The sequence below is a fragment of the Callorhinchus milii genome, unplaced genomic scaffold (assembly GCF_018977255.1).
Source record: "Callorhinchus milii isolate IMCB2004 unplaced genomic scaffold, IMCB_Cmil_1.0 Scaffold20, whole genome shotgun sequence".
NCBI classification, from domain to species: Eukaryota; Metazoa; Chordata; class Chondrichthyes; order Chimaeriformes; family Callorhinchidae; genus Callorhinchus; species Callorhinchus milii.
Window position 1 is genome coordinate 1,519,080 of NW_024704761.1, and position 15,930 is coordinate 1,535,009.

General features: G+C 43.8%; 1 protein-coding gene across 1 annotated transcript in view; it reads right to left on the reverse strand.

Moving 5' to 3' along the window:
• LOC103175750 (calcium channel, voltage-dependent, T type, alpha 1G subunit) overlaps nt 1-15,930 on the reverse strand; it is a 158,173-nt gene that overhangs the window by 59,658 nt on the left and 82,585 nt on the right. Inside the window, 7 exon segments of the mRNA XM_042342353.1 lie at nt 1,711-2,093; nt 2,654-3,530; nt 4,410-4,502; nt 7,865-8,171; nt 8,763-8,922; nt 11,688-11,785; nt 13,437-13,570. Coding sequence (XP_042198287.1) covers nt 1,711-2,093; nt 2,654-3,530; nt 4,410-4,502; nt 7,865-8,171; nt 8,763-8,922; nt 11,688-11,785; nt 13,437-13,570 — 2,052 coding nt within the window.

The following is a 15,930-nucleotide window of genomic DNA, read 5'->3' on the forward strand; positions in this document are numbered from 1 at the left end:
CGTTATTCACGAGAGAGGATTGGATGAAGGCACTTCCGACTATCTGATCTCATCCTCCCAAATATCCACTGTACCATCCTCCTGTCAAAGCATTCAGCTAGTTCTTAAATCAGTCCAGTCCTGACCTCAACCAGGATTACTTAAAGTATTATTACCCCCGGAAAGCGATCCGCGTATCGACTAACAACTGGCTTCCTACTTATTGCTAGGTAAAACAGAGGCGTGGGGAGTAAGGAAACTTGCCAAAGGTCTCGCCCTGCCGGGGAATGGAACACGGGTCCTCTCGCTTGAGATGCGAATGCTCTAACCACTGCGCTGCAGGACTCCACTAAATGTTACTAAAGAGCTAGGAGTATTACCTAATTATTAAAATCTGATTTTATTCTTCAAACATTTACTGCATTTGCTACTCCAGCACAGTAACTTTGTTTGACTTGCCCTATTTGACTTGCCCTAATACTCCTAGCTATTCGATCAATATTAACATCGATTGATCAATTTTACACCAAAACTACCCGCTAGAGAGAGTGGGGTTCAAAACTGCAACAATCTCCTCCAAAACTGGTTTTACTGGGCACTGTCCACATTCATTTGACGCAAAATTACATTGAATTAAGTGTAGCTGAAATTACAGTATAAATAGGACAAGTCAAAGAAGCTTATTGTGGCAGAGTAGCTGAAAGGTCAATACTTTGTCTTTCTACTCAGGGAAGCTTCGAGTGGCAGTAATTATGTGGAGCTTATTCTGATTTAAGACTCGAGGGAGGGCTAATTTGCCTTTTCACAGTACCTGTGATATTCTTTTGAGGAGTACTGTGCAGATTACTTATAATAAATAATAATAAATAATCTATTTGATAGAGTGCGTCATCACTTTGTCGAGATGTCTCGAAGTGCTTCACAAGACATTCAGTAAAGTGTCAGCTTAGATAATGCAATTCCCAACGTGGGACTTGAACCCACAATCTTCTGACTCCAAGGCGGAGTACTGCTAACACTGAACCAGGCTAATATGCAAAAAGATGTTGCAAATGGAGGGTGGCCTAGATGTATAATGTGACTGTCCATTTCCCTGAGCCATAGGTTCTGGGATTTCTGCTGCTTAAACAGAATCTCGAAACTGTTCCTTCCGTATCCAAATTGCATTCAATATCACCATTCACCTCTCAATACCATGTGTGATGCTCACTGTGCTCCCCATCCCTCTTGGATTCAATTCAAGATCCTCGTGAACACATTCAAATTCCTCCACGGCCTTGCCCCATCCTACCTCTGCAACCTCCTGCAACCCTTACTGCCCCAGACTGGGTGGAATTTCAGGTCTCCTGCTATGCATCATGTTAGAACATTAAGATATTTGTGCCAAAACTTTGTAGCCCACTTGAAATACACTGGAAGCGTATTCCAGGGATATTTGGGGGTCACTCACGTGTCTGACATGTGGAAACCCATCACCATTCTTAAGAGTCTCTAAACCAAACTACTGGTACTACTAATTTCCCATTTGTCTACAACGCTGTGTGTACTCTCTTCTCCGAAGCACATCCCTTGTTCATTTCATCCTAGAGAATGAATAGTCCCTCTCGCAAGGGACAAGATTTGGGGACCCCAGAATGTGGATAGGCAAGTCCCCAAAACAAGGTTGGCAAGCTACAACTCTTCAGGCATGTGGATATTCCAGAGTATGGAAGGAACTTTATTGTGTTTTACCTGTTCATGGTATTCGATCCCCATGCTGAGTGTGTTGATGAGGATTGCGATCATGATTCCACGCCCAAAGTATTTGCTGTCCACGATTTTACGACACGTATCACAGACCAGGTTCCAAAACTCCCAGCATCTGCGGATCCTCTTCAGCCTGAGTGTCGTGCGTTGAGTGTCTCTTTGGTCACTGTAGTGGGCATCCTGGGTGAACTCGTACACTCCTTCGCTATCAGAATCCGCCGTCTCATTGTCTGTGACCTCAGACTCGTTGTTCAGAGTTTTGATGCAGATGGGGCAACTTTGTGGGTCAAAGTTTAGTATGTCACCTGTTCTGCTGGACTTGTAGCACAGACAGTGGCTAGACAGCTTGCAGGTGCCTTTACAAGGACCTATGAGGTAAATTATATTTCTGTGCTTAGTAGGTCACATTGAATCAAATAGGCAAATAAGCATAAAACTCCCAGCTAATAACTTCCCATCACTGGTAATGTGTGATATTCAGCAATATTGATATGCGCGTCTAAAAGTGCCTTTCATGTCGAATGTCAGAGACAAGAGTGAGAGCCCAAGCAGGGTAGTTGATGGGGGTGGAAGGCAGGAGGGTGGTTGCCAAAGATGCTTTCAAAAATACAATTACAATACAATTTACACTTATATAGAGCTTTTCATGTCAGAAGCGATCAATAATTTAATTAAAAGAATTCCGAGGGAAAGTAGTGGAAAAATTGGCTGCCATGTTTCGCCACAAAACACACAATAACTCCACTTTACATCCTGTGAAACAGTTTGGGACATCCTTCCACTGTGAAAGGTGCTACAACAAACGTAAGCAATATAATTAATGATTTATACACTCTAACAATATCGCATTTAATCAACCGAGAGTGTGCTGGGTGGGGGTTCTCTGTGCCATGTCACCAAATGTGCTGATAGCCATTCCCTCACTCACCAGCACTCTGTGTTTCCAGGAGTCTGTGCATTTTACTATACGGCCCGGTCGGGATGTTGAGGTTAGCCATTCGGCCATCAGCGGTCTCTTTAATAGTTTTCTGCCCTAGAGTGCCGAGGTTGATCACATCATGTGGGGCGGCAGAGTGGACGGTGGGGTAGATTTTGGTAGCTGTGCTTTTCTGCAGTGCATCTGGGGAAAGCAGGCCTGAGCCCGGCCTCAGGAAAGACTTACACTGGATTGGCTCAATATGGCAATTGGCGTGATAGATGCTGTGAACGGACTCAGTATTGCCTGAAGTGCTGGGTGGGGAAGGAGAAGGGGGAGGAGGAGAAGGGGGAGGAGGAGGAGGAGGAGGAAGAGAGGGGGGAGGGGGAAGGGGAGGAGGTTGAAGGTTGGGCAGAGGTGAGGGAAGCATGATCAGTCTGTTGCCTGCGCTGTGCACGGTGTTGGTCTCCATGTTGCTGATCTCAGGGCTGGCCCGTGGGGCCCTCAGACTCCCGTTGCTGACGTGGTAATGGTGGTGGTGGTGATGGTGGTGGATCAGGTGATGGACGGACGCCGTGCGTTTGCGTTTCCTCCTTTTGTGCGGTTGGGGGCACAGCCCGGTCTTACTGGCCGGGCGAGGCCCACCCCTGGTGACAACCAGATAGTAAACATGGACCAGGTGTCGCTTGGCCTTGCGCAGCATATGCCCGATGTACTTGAGGAGCTCGTCATAACAACTGCCAGGTTCAGAGAAACTGGCCAAAGTGCTGGCATTGGACATGAAGCGCACCCTCTGCTCCTTCATCAGTTGGCTCTCCCGCTGTTTGGTCTCGGAAAACTGGGTCGCTATGACAACCAGACACAAGTTGATCATGAAAAATGAACCCACCTAAAGACAGAAGTGAAGATAAGAGAGAAGCGTTGGTTGTCGAAGAGCACGGGAGTTCCAAACCTCCACCTTGTCTCAGCCTGTGAGAACATTTTACCTTACCTTTCAAGGCTTTAGAAAATTGGGGGAAAAATTCTTAAATGCAGTCTTCTTTAGGAACCCAAAGCCATTGTTCTGCAGTTCTTTACAAAGAACTGGTTTCCAATATAACACTAAATTGAAGCATCATCCAGAATTATGCCTGGTTATAAGTCACTTAAAACAAAATGGTTTCAGAGGCTGAGACAAGGTGATAATTCGTATTCAACACAAAACCAACTGTACAACAGCAACAATAACAACAAATTATGTTTGCAAAACGTCTTTCGTGACAGGAGGGCGTCCCAAGGCGCTGGACAGCCAGGGATTTGGTCCTGAGCAGGGGGATGGGATCGGGAGGGGAGGGAGGAGGGCAGGGAAGGTAGGGCTATTTTACCTCTCTTAAGTAGAAGCATCTTTCCAACAAAAATATTCCTTGTATGTGCCTCAACTTTTTTTTTAACTCATTAAAGTTTAGAACCTCATCTTGTTCATCCATTATCATTTTTAAAAGGCTCCTTTGGTCACTTAAGAACACTTGGTAAAACACAGGGTAAATCTCCCTCTACGCTGCACAGTGATATTATACCGGCCTGTGACCCTCAGTCTGCAGGAAGTGACCAAAGATTTCTAATCCAAATTGGCATCAGTCAGGGAAACAAGATTTTCATTCATCAGCCTGGGCTGGATTCAAGCCCAAGTTCCTGAGACGAAAGGCCAGGTTCACGTGAGGGTAATGTTGCGCCTCCCCCACATCCCAGTTCCGCGAATGTCCTACCTTGATTTGGTTTGAATACTCACAATGATCAGGAGGATGAAGTAGATGAAATTGTAAAAGGAATGAGCATCCATGACAAAGTACATGATATCAACCCAGCCCTCCAGGGTGATAACCTGGAAGAAAATGAAATACATGAATGTTCCACAGGAATCAAATGCGCTTCAATCGACTTCAGCGAGCGCATCATTCAGTGCTTTGTTTTTCTCAATCACTCCTCACTGCCACTTACCAGCGAAAACCAGAGAACAGATCTGAAGGTAAATAGAAACACTGAGGTGCCTACAAATGTAGTTAATGTTTACTTTACAGTAAACCTTTTCAGCGCTTATTTGTGGGACATGGCTGTGTGCAAAATTATCTGCCACATTTGCCGACCAAATACACTACAATTTACAGTAAATTCTCATACGTGAAATTATCCTGTCACTCACGTGTTGGAGCACAGTGAGACAGCTCAATGAAGAGAGCTCTGATTTGTAATTTCCTATAATTACAGGGAGACTAGTCTTCAGGTATTGTGCCCAGGTGCTTATTAAAAGGGATTAAAACAAAAATAGATAAAGAGACTCTTCTGCACTTTTAACCAGCTCCACACCATAAACTGTTCCTTGGCACCGGTTTTGTTATAATAATAAACCTTGCATTTGATATAGCGCCTTATCATGTCGTCAAAATTTCTCAAAGCGCTTCACATGATATATTGTAAAGTTGACTGACTGTGTGTCTTGTGGGCAAAGTACGACAGCCAGTTTGCACACAGTAATATCCCACAAAGATATAGAGTGAGTGTTTACATTTGGCTGGAGAAACGTATTGTATTAGAATCAATGGGATTGGGAATTTCCTCTTGGAGGGTTTTTGCTCCTGTTGTTCTTTGGGGTTTTTTGGGGGAAGGGGGTGTTGATAAACTGAAACCTCAGTGGCGAGAAATAATAGAGAAGAAACCTGGTACCAGCCAGAGCGAGAGAATTGAGGCCCTAACCAAAGACAGATGCAGGCAACAGGGAAATTAGTCACCAGAGGGACTGCAGGAAAATGAGGAGCTGTCAGTCTGCTATCAGTCGCAGGCGCGGAGGAGGCTGGCTGAAGGCTCGCACGCTGGGACTCCAAAACACTTCCAGCAGTGTCACGCGAACGCAGCCAATAAATCACTGTATGCAGACCATCACAGTAAATCCCACACGCTGGCACGCAAGGCTTCTGTTGCACGAAGCAGAGATTATCAATATATACATCAGCTTGTAGAGGGAAGGGATTTCAAATCAAATCCAATTCGCATCTGGAACTATTTATTAGCATTCTGCTGTGGGATAACCAGTTCTCACGTCCTCTGTTGGTGGGGAGGGGGCTTGGTAAGAAAACAATGGCAAAGGGAGAACCGATCTGCGGAGGTACAGGAGAAAGGCAAACTGCCTGGGAATCACAGTGATTTAGAGAGAAAGGATCTATCAGAAATGTCGTCCGATTTTATGCTTTCAGACACTGCTATGTATTCTGAGGATTTGTTTTTGATTAGGTATTTGGGCATCCGAGTTCTGCTAAGTACTAAAAATAATTATATTTATTATTTGTAGACCGGAAAATCCCATTGTAAAGACATCAAACACCCTTTAAATTTCCCACCAGATTTGTTTAGTACAGAAAGGGCCGGAATTCTACATTGTATTTAGACTGCGAGACCATTTTCTCTCAGAATTTAAGCTTGTGCAGAATTGTGAAAATCCTTAAATTTAGCTTTAATTGGGAAGTGGTTTCCTTTTAATAATAACAATAATAAACATCCTTGCATTTGATATAGCGCCTTATTATGTCTTTGAGACGTCTCAAAGTGCTTCACAGAATATCCTGTGTATTTTGTGGCTTCTCAAATAAGATTGAATTTAAGAATTTTCCACACTTCTCCAAAATTTGTAGACAGTGGTCTAAAGGCTGAGACCATGCGAAATTTGGATCTGAAGGGATTGCTACCTTATGACGCAGAGTGGGAAGTATGGCTACTTAGTTAGGGTAGAATCAGACAAACCAGTTTGGGTTCCACAACGATCCCTTGTAGAAGCTGGGACTCATTTAAGAAACAGTTTGGTGCTGTCATGGAAGGACGGTGGGTGGGTATTGTGGAAGGATGAGGTGAAATGGGTCAAAGGAACCTCTCTCGTGATCTCTCTGGTCCTTGTCACAAACACACAAGAATGAGTTCTCCATATCCCTCAAACCCCTCAAGAGGGGGGTTGAGGGATATGAACAGGCCCAAGTACGTAGCATGCTACGAGAACGGCAAATGGGATTGGCCTGTGACGTCCGGCTCTGTGGTCAACCATGACAACTCAACTCAAAAAAAACATAACAAATGCTAGCATGCAAACAAACATCCATTAATAGCAGGGAAATCCCCAGTGAAATGAAGGAGTCAGAGTTAAACATCAGGGCACTGGATCACTGCAGCAAAACAAATGCATTTTGAAAGTGAGCTCTTTCAACGCATGCCATTCCACTCTACCACTTGCGTGTGTAGGTTCCAGCTGCAGGGGGTCTGGCCGTAGAGAGAGAACATTTTTGCCCCCTCCCAAATCCCACCTTCCCCCAACTAAATAAACCCTCTGATTGAATAAGGTCAAGGAAGCATTCAAAGCTACAATTACAATAATGCTTGGCGTGCTTTGAAAGATTATTTGCACATGTGGACATTTCTGCACGCTGTGGCGTCCAAGCAAGCCAGCTTGAGAGATGGTTTGGGTTTAAATGTTTATGTTAACAAATCCATTTTACATCGAGGAAAGGATATTAATTGAGGCCGGAGTGGAAGGCGTGCGGCTATAGCTGGAACACAACAATGGCAAGAGAGCAGAGGCTTAGTCAACGTTCCTCAGCACAAACCTTGGCAGAGGCTTAAACGTGTCAGCCGAACACACTGGCTCAGCAGGCAATAATGAGCAATAATGCCGTCAGCTGGGCAATCTCCAGAAGCTCCAGAAATCAGGCAAACGCACACCTTCCAGGTCATCATTATTGCGTAATTACCAGGCAGAAATTCAACCCCTGACACAATAATCTTCAAAATAGTTTGTTAGAACAGTCTCTGGGAACCATAGCAGCTTGCAGCACAGGAGAAGGCCTGTGTGGGCTCTGAAAGAGCTTGCCATTTATTCCCATTCTCCTACCTCCCCCCGACACACACTGTCTCTCTTAAACATTTTCCCTTTTAAGATATTGTGAAGTGAATTGACAAATTTCCTGCTTACTGCTAGGTAAATAGGCATGTGGAGTAAGGAAACTGGCCTAAGATTTCGCTCCTCCCTGGAATCGAACCCGGTTCCTCTCGTTTGTGGGGCATCCGCACTAACCACTACACTACGGGACTCCATATCCATTCTAAACAAGTTAGAAAACAGATACAATATGAACTCCGAGAGACATCTCCAATCAAATCTACTTCCATGCAAACGCGGTGTTTGACAGAGCGAAAGCTGAGGTCTACCTGAAATATTGCTATCCATGCATAACCAATGTTATCGAAGTTGATAGCTCCTTTGAACGGGTTGTGTTCATCAGGCTCACATTGGGTGTAGTACTGATTCCAGTTCACACAGCTGGTGTTGTCGGAGTTGTTGGTCCTCAGCAGGGAGTAGCTGGTATAGTCCAATGTACACTCCAGTCCTTCCACTCGCGTATGTGGCACCATCCGGCAGGTACGCATCCCATTGTCCATTGGGAGGGAGCAGATGAAGGGATTCTCGTCATCATTTTCAGTGTGGTAATACCTGTCCAACATCAGTGGGGCAGGTCTGTGGCAGAACATAACACCATTAGAGAGAATCCTGCTCAGTGTCCACAAGATGGAAGCCTTGGCTCCCATCAATGTTTTCTATCCTGCGGCTCTGACCTCCTCAACATCCCTGGCCAGTCCCTCAGATTCACTGAACCGGAATGCACGCTGGACTTCAGATTCGAGCTCTCCGACCCACTACCCACTGCCTCCACTCGACTGGCTCCGGCCTCCTGCATGCACCTCTAGCCCTCCGTTCCACCATCGGTGGCCACACTCTCAGCCACCACCCCCTAAACTCTGGAACAGTTTTCCACTATCCTTCCACCTTGCCCCTTCCTTCCCCATTTTCAAGTTGCGCCTGAAGACCTTCCTCTTCGACACCCCTCTCCCCCGGCTCGGAGTCGTGTTCTACCACTATCAAGAACTCTGGGATGCTTCCCTGAGTGAGGGAACCACATAAATTCAAGTTGTTGTTGCTGGAACGATAACTATAGGTCAGATCTCTTCCTAACTATCTTAAATTGATGCCCTCTAGTCACTGAAACTGCGATTGTTTTGGGTTCCGAAGGACCTTTCGTGAATGCAGAGTTTAGAAGCTGTTACTCACGTTGTAAAATTTTTCTCTAGAAAGCACCTGTTTCGCAGCAGCCCTGCCCATAGCTGGACGCCCACGATTCCAAAGATAAAGAAGACAAAGAAACAGAGTAGGAGTACGTTGCCTAACATAGGCAAAGTGTCGAGCAGCAGAGTGACCAAGATCCGCATACCTGGAGACAAAACAGCTGTGTCATTGATAAGTGACACTGAATGAAACATAAATATGAAGCTGGTCAATTTAACCATCTGCTGCAGTCAACGTTTTATCATGAAATATTGGTCAACGCCAAGTAAACATTCTGCCAACATTAGAATCCATCCTCTGCCATCCGTTGATCATCAACTGCATGTTAAATGACCCAATGCTTCAATATTTCTCTCAATCACTTACCAACTGTTCCGTTACTGTGGTCAACCCTCGCCTAATGCAATGTGCCTACATGCACATGTGGGTTGTGTATGCATGGTGGGTGTGCACGAGTGATCATGTCCATGCAGGCAACAACATGTGTGCGTACAGGAATATACCCTCAACAACAACAACAAAATTACCTTTCATTCACACATCTACACACAGAGACACACATACACGCACACAGGTACTTCATATATACACACACATATGTATACACATATACACACACATGTATGTATCAACTGAAACATACACAGTTTCCTCGTCTGCTCTACCAGAGATCTGTAACCTCAGGAAAGAACATGGGGCAGATCTGACCTTCCTGGTCGGTGAGGCTAAATGCCACAATTCAGTCTGGTTAAGAAATGTACAATTTCCCTCATCTCTAACTTTGTGATCCCAGGGTTACAAACCAACCTCAAGTTGGTCAAACTGTGAATTGGGTGATTTGTTTGCGTTTATTGCATCTCTCTTTTTTTTAAACTCTCAGACAAAGGCTAGCAAAGGAAGAGAGTCACGGAAGGCACGATCTATGAATATTCAATGGGGAAAAAGATTTGCATGAAATCAATTCTTCTGATGGCGAGAGATTTCCATATTCCAAAAGCTGCAAAGGGCACTCGGTATCACAAATAATCTCTTCTGACAGACAGCATGACTAATAAAGTCAAGAGTGTGAGATGGGAGAGGGGGAGGTGGGTATAATCACTGGGGAGACTCTGGTCCAATACATCAGAAAGAGCACCTGTCCCCTCCCCATTCCTCCCCAGTGGATGAACGTATCACACCACAAAAAAACAGAAAAAACAGAAGCTTAAATGAAAAGAAAAACCCTTTACAATTGGCAGTCAGAAAAAAAAGTAGTGAAGATTTCTCCAGATGCAGGTTAGCGACAGTCACTGAAAATATTCCTTAGAACAGAGAAGATTGAGGGGAGATTTAATGGAGATGAAACATTACGATAGGTTTTGATAGAGTTGATAGTTTCCTCTGGTGGCTGGGTCTGTAACCAGGGGACATAGATTTAAGATATTTGGCAAAAGAACCAGAGAGGAGACAAGAATTTACTCAGAGAGTGTCTGGAATGCACTTCTTGAAAGGGCGGTGGAAGGCGATTCAATAATAGCTTTCAAAAAGGAATTGGATAGGTACTTACAAAGGAAAAATGTTCAGGGCTATGGAGTACGAGTAGGGGAGTGGGATTAGTTGGATCGCTCTTTCAAAGAGCTGTCACAGGCGCAATGAGTCGAATGGCCTCGTTCTGTACTGTAAGATTCTATGATTCTATATATTTCTGGGTCCAATTTGTATCACATTCATCTTTCACTGCAAAGATTCACATTTAATCAACTCCCAAAACCCTTCATGGTGCTTGTGATTAAATCACCCTAGACAATAGTTAATCTTTTCAATAATGATAGATACAATTATTACCTCTCCTACCACAGCCTCATATGTCTTTGCACAGTGGGAATCATATTTTGGAGTTGTGAGCTATGCCCAGCTGAGTCAAAAATTTAATTTACTTAATTATAGGAAGAATTAAACGGAGCACGCCTGGCTTTTAGTCATCTATCAGACTGTCGTTAAAACTGAGAAGATTAAGAATTTTTGGCCTCAGAAATGTTGTACAACAGCATAGCTAGGGATACATTAATTGTAATTAATGGCATCACCCACATCAGTGGCTTCTAATATGACATCTTGGAAGTCCAGCTGTGGTTGGGCTATTTATCTTCAAGAGATGCTGGGCTGATGGAGTTGTAAAGTTTGGCTGTTTGAAAGTAGTTACTTTTAGATGCACTTTAGATGAGACAACAAAATAAGGGGACACAAATTCTCTGTTGCACTACAATCTCAGGGCAGAGAAGTATTTCTTGGTCCCAAAGCCATCTATGGCATCATTTATGTGTTGAGCTAAACGGTCACTTACCAGTTGCCAAACTCCGTGGCTGAAAGTACAATGACAACTTCAGATCAAACTATTGTCAGTGTCGATGGTGGAGGGGTGGGGGGGGGGGGGGGGCGGGGAGGACATACTTGGATTGACCAGTCTCACATTCATCAAGTAGGTGTTAATTATAACTGGTGAAAATTGACACCACATGCTGCAAACTTTCACACAGCCCCATCCCCAAGTGAGCTGTTTCTCCCCCGCACGCCCTGCAGGCTTAACAGTCAGGAAAAGTGTTATAAATACAATGCAAGATGCAGTGAGTTAATTCTGTATGTGAAATGGCTGCTAATTGTAGCCTTACTTGCAGTCAAATCCTCCGTTCATTTCACAGGATAAGAGGAGTTTCTGCTGCAAATGACTGAATTCACACTCACTCCGATGCACATGATAAAGTAAAATCACTTAGCAATGCTGTTCATAAGAAAAGGATCATTGGCTTTACTCCTCTGCATCTCACAGCTTGGGGTCCATCACTTACATGTTCCACAAAGACCTCTTTCCTGCAGGCATATCATACATCTTAGAAAACGTATTAAGATTCAGTTATAGGAACAAATACTTACTCGGGACCCTGTTAATAGCTCGCAACGGTCTCAAGACCCTCACAGTGCGGACTGCGGACAGACTGACATTCTGCAGGTCCAGTGAATATTCTAACATACTGAAATCAGATAGAAAGTAACAATTAGATGGAGCAGCAAAAAGATTCATAGACTCATCCTCTCTCAGACACTCTGGGACGAGTGCTTTCTGGGCATCTTCATAGTTTAAAGGGGTTTCCTAATGTGAGGATATTTATCCAGTGAATGAACCAGTTTAGAAGTTCCTTATGATATTTTCCAAATATCTAAACCAGACTGAGAGTTCTGCATTTGTATGGCAATTTCGCTGCGTCTGGAATGAAATGCACACGCTCTCCCTGCAGGGTTACATCCTGCTTGGGATGTCCTCCTGACATGAAAGGCGCTATACAAATGTAATCTTGCTGTTGTTGTTGCTTACCAAATACCAGAGAGCATTAAGGGTAGGTTGGCAAAAGCCAAGTGTTGGGGACCCCAGAGTATATATTGGGGTAACTGCGAGAGTTTAACTACCGGAAACCTCATAGCTTGTCATGGAGAGCGCTGTTTGGCAAGCTCCACGCTGATTCTCCATTTAGGACCACCCCACCCATTAGGAGATGAACAAATAGATCTGGGGCGATCCCATAGCAACAGTGTTATTTCACATAAAACGTTCTGCTTCACTTAAACAGAAGTCTACATCTTACGCAGCCCATGGGGAAACCAAAGTGAACATTTTTTTTAGGTTTCCTATCAATGATTAGCGCAGAACATCTGTTTTCATTGTGCCGAGAGAAGCCAGAACACAAGCCAAGCTGTAAAATAATGATTGGAATCAGTTGATGGCAAGAGTTTTCAGATCTTATGTTGGAAGTTGCACTGATCTGAGAACTTCTTCACACTTGGGGGCTAACAATGTAATGACTCCAATGATTCAGAAAGATTATGGAGTGAGAAACTATGCCGAACAGAACAGGAAGCTTCCAGGTTCGATTCCTGGTCTGTGCTGAGGAAACTATCTCATATCCTGTACCTTCTCCCTCACCACCCACGACAAGCCCATTACTCCCCTCCTCGCTAAACTCCACTGGGTCCCTGTCCCCCTCATCATTGATTTCAAGATGGAGCATAACTGCAAGTCTCAAAGGCAACTAATCTTAGGATGTGATCACATGGATACAAGAATGTCCTGAATGAAAAAAGGCAGCACATCTTTCGATCTCATCTCATTCCGCCAGAATCCCAACTCCACCATCCTCCCATTGGAGCATCAAGCCATTCCTTAAATGAATCCAGTGTCCTGGCCTTAATCACCTTTCCTGGTAACCTTCCTGCTATTGATTCACCTCTGACTAAAGAGCACATCAAGTCTACTTAAGGTCCAGAGATACGTCTACTTGGGTGTCTAAGTGCAGCTCACTGATTCGCCACCTGGACCTGTTGAGAGAACAGTGAAATGCCAGTGACCTACAAACTTATTGGTAGCTATCAACACTCGCTAAGCAGAACCTGACTGCTGTCAATCTGCACCTAAACTCTTTTAAATTAGGTGAGCAGTGCATGTTCCTCTGAGAATCCCCTACCTGCCCATTCCAGACAAATGGAAACCAGACATATGTGGAAACAGTTGGTTTTAGAGACTTGTATGTATGGTGAAGATTGTATTTTACCCATCGCACATGTGACATTTGGAAAGAGCCAGGTCACTTAACTCTACATGGGACACACAAAGGGTTTGTCGTCACTTACCCTGCAACGACTATGAAAAAGTCTAGACGGTTCCAGGTGTCGCCAAGGTAACACTTCGGGCCGAAGATGCCCAGCGCGATCATTTTAATGACCATTTCCACAGCAAAGAACGCGAAGATGAAATCATCAAAGCCCTGAGGAACAGAAAGTCATATTCCGATGGAGACAGGATCAGAGAAGGTTTTACTGCACAGGAGGATGCCAGTCTCTGTGCTGGTGTTCGCTCCCCGCTGGTACTCTCTACTCTAATCCCATTCCCATCTCTTTCCCCATTGCATCTCTACTGCACCACTTTAATCCAATTTAGATAGATACTGAAAAAAAGGTAATATTGAAGCATATATGGGGTAGTGAATGGGAGAGCGCGATTACTTTGGACAGCTCAATGTGGGGAAAAAACATCAGTGCAGATTTGAGGGGCCAAAAGTCCCATTTCTGTGGTGTATAATTGGGTGTGCATCAGAGAGATTATAGATGAATCTTTGTCAAATTCATTTCAGCCAATGTTCAATTTTATACATATCACAAAAACTGAACTAATTTTATCATTAAAAAGAATTTAATTTCAGTTGATTCTCACATAATCAGGAAGCAGTCTATACCTTTTTTAAATTGAGCTAAAATTATACCTTTTACGCCAAGCTGACAAAGCTATGCTATTGCATATGTATTGATGCAATTAGCTTTGGTTTAGCAACTAAGTTAGAACCGAACCAGACCAGAGGCTTGAAATTCCTTATCACTTTTGCCTTAACACCATCATCTTAAAATGCAAATGTAATATTTTGGAAAATTCTCAACTTGAGTTTTGGAAGACAGGGAGACAACAGAATGAGTTGATGGAAAATAGTTGAATTAAGGCTGAATTTAAGAAACTTAAATTGTCGGACGGTGGTCTTAAGGCTAAAATCAGGAGATACCCTTGATGGCCTGAGTAGGTGCTGCATCTGGTTAGTGCAGGGACCTACGTGAATTGCATTTGTGGACAGTCAATCCAGTTCCTGGTCAGTGTTGCCTCACAGCCCAAACCCACTGGTGCAGAAAATGGAGAATGTTATTTGGTGGCATTGGGGCGGGAGGAGCACTCATTTAAGGTGGTCCTGGTATGGGCGGGGGGGAGGGGCAGTGGTATTGTCGAGGGGAGTATGTTTTCTGCTTGCTGTGTATCCAGTGTTACTGAAGGGTTTGGATGAAGTAAATGGGGAGAAATTATTTCCACTGGTTGGTAAGTCAATAACTTGAGGGAGGGAGAGATTTATGAGATTGATCAAAAGAACAAAAGGCAAGGTTAGGAGAATTTATTTTCACCAAGAGTTGTTAGGATGTGGAATGCCCGACCCTGAACTGTAGTTAAAGCAGAACTATTAGTTTTTAAAACAGCATCAGATGAATATCTATAAAAAAAGAGAAATATAAAAGAATGTGGGGGTGTGGACAGGCAGTAGAATTGGACGAAACAGAGGGTTCTGTCAGAGAGCCAGCACAGGCACAATGGACCGAATGACCTCCTTTTGTGGTGTAAATGTTTACGGCTCTACAAAACTGACCCGAAAATGTTTAACCAGTGGTTGAAAAATGAGTGCGTTCCACGACTCTGCTTACTCTATTCTCCATAACTTGGCAGCAAAACAACATCTGTCATCTTGATGGGCACACATCGCAACAGCAAAAAAGTTTGCACAGGCTTCTATTGATGAGTGGCTAACTAAATGCTTCTCTACGTGTGAGGAAGAGATTCTCTCATGCATTGCTGATCCGATCTTGTACAAGTCATGTACAGACAGTGCCAGACAATCTGCATGCTAATGCGTACAAAATGAATACATAATGGCTTGCAAAATACTTCATGGCTGCTTAACCTTTGAAGGGATGAACAAGGCTTAAAAGAGAGCCTATCCAATTTGTGTCAGAACCGGCACTGATAAGAAAAGTTCATTGACTGCCAATCCTAGTTTATGGTGTAACAACCCTCATTTCTCTTTACGAAACACCAGCACTTCAACACATCCTAAAAAAAATTGGACATTACTTTGCAAATTGCTTATTGGATTAACCTATTGTTAATTGTTAGTCATGTACATGAGAGATATGAGGGTGATTTTAAAGAGGGTAGCATTAGACATTGGTAGGTGAAACAATGTGGACTGAAAGTGTTCACAAGATAATTTCGGATGAAGAAGGCCCTTTGGCCCATCTTATTTCATTCTTCCAGAATACTCAACCTACCATCTTACCATCACAGCATCAAGCTGTTCTTTCAAATAAGTTCACTGTTTCAGTCATTAAATACTCTCCAGATAAAGAAATATTTCCTGGTGTCCTGACACTGCTCTTTTGACACATCTCCTTTCATGACTGAAGAGCCCTAGCATGTCTATTCACTGTGCATAGCTCATTTCTCTGACACAGGATTATTCTCGTTGTTCTCCTCTGCATTGACTCTAGAGCCCACTTAAGTCATGGTGACCAGAACTGTATTTAGTATGTTCGATGT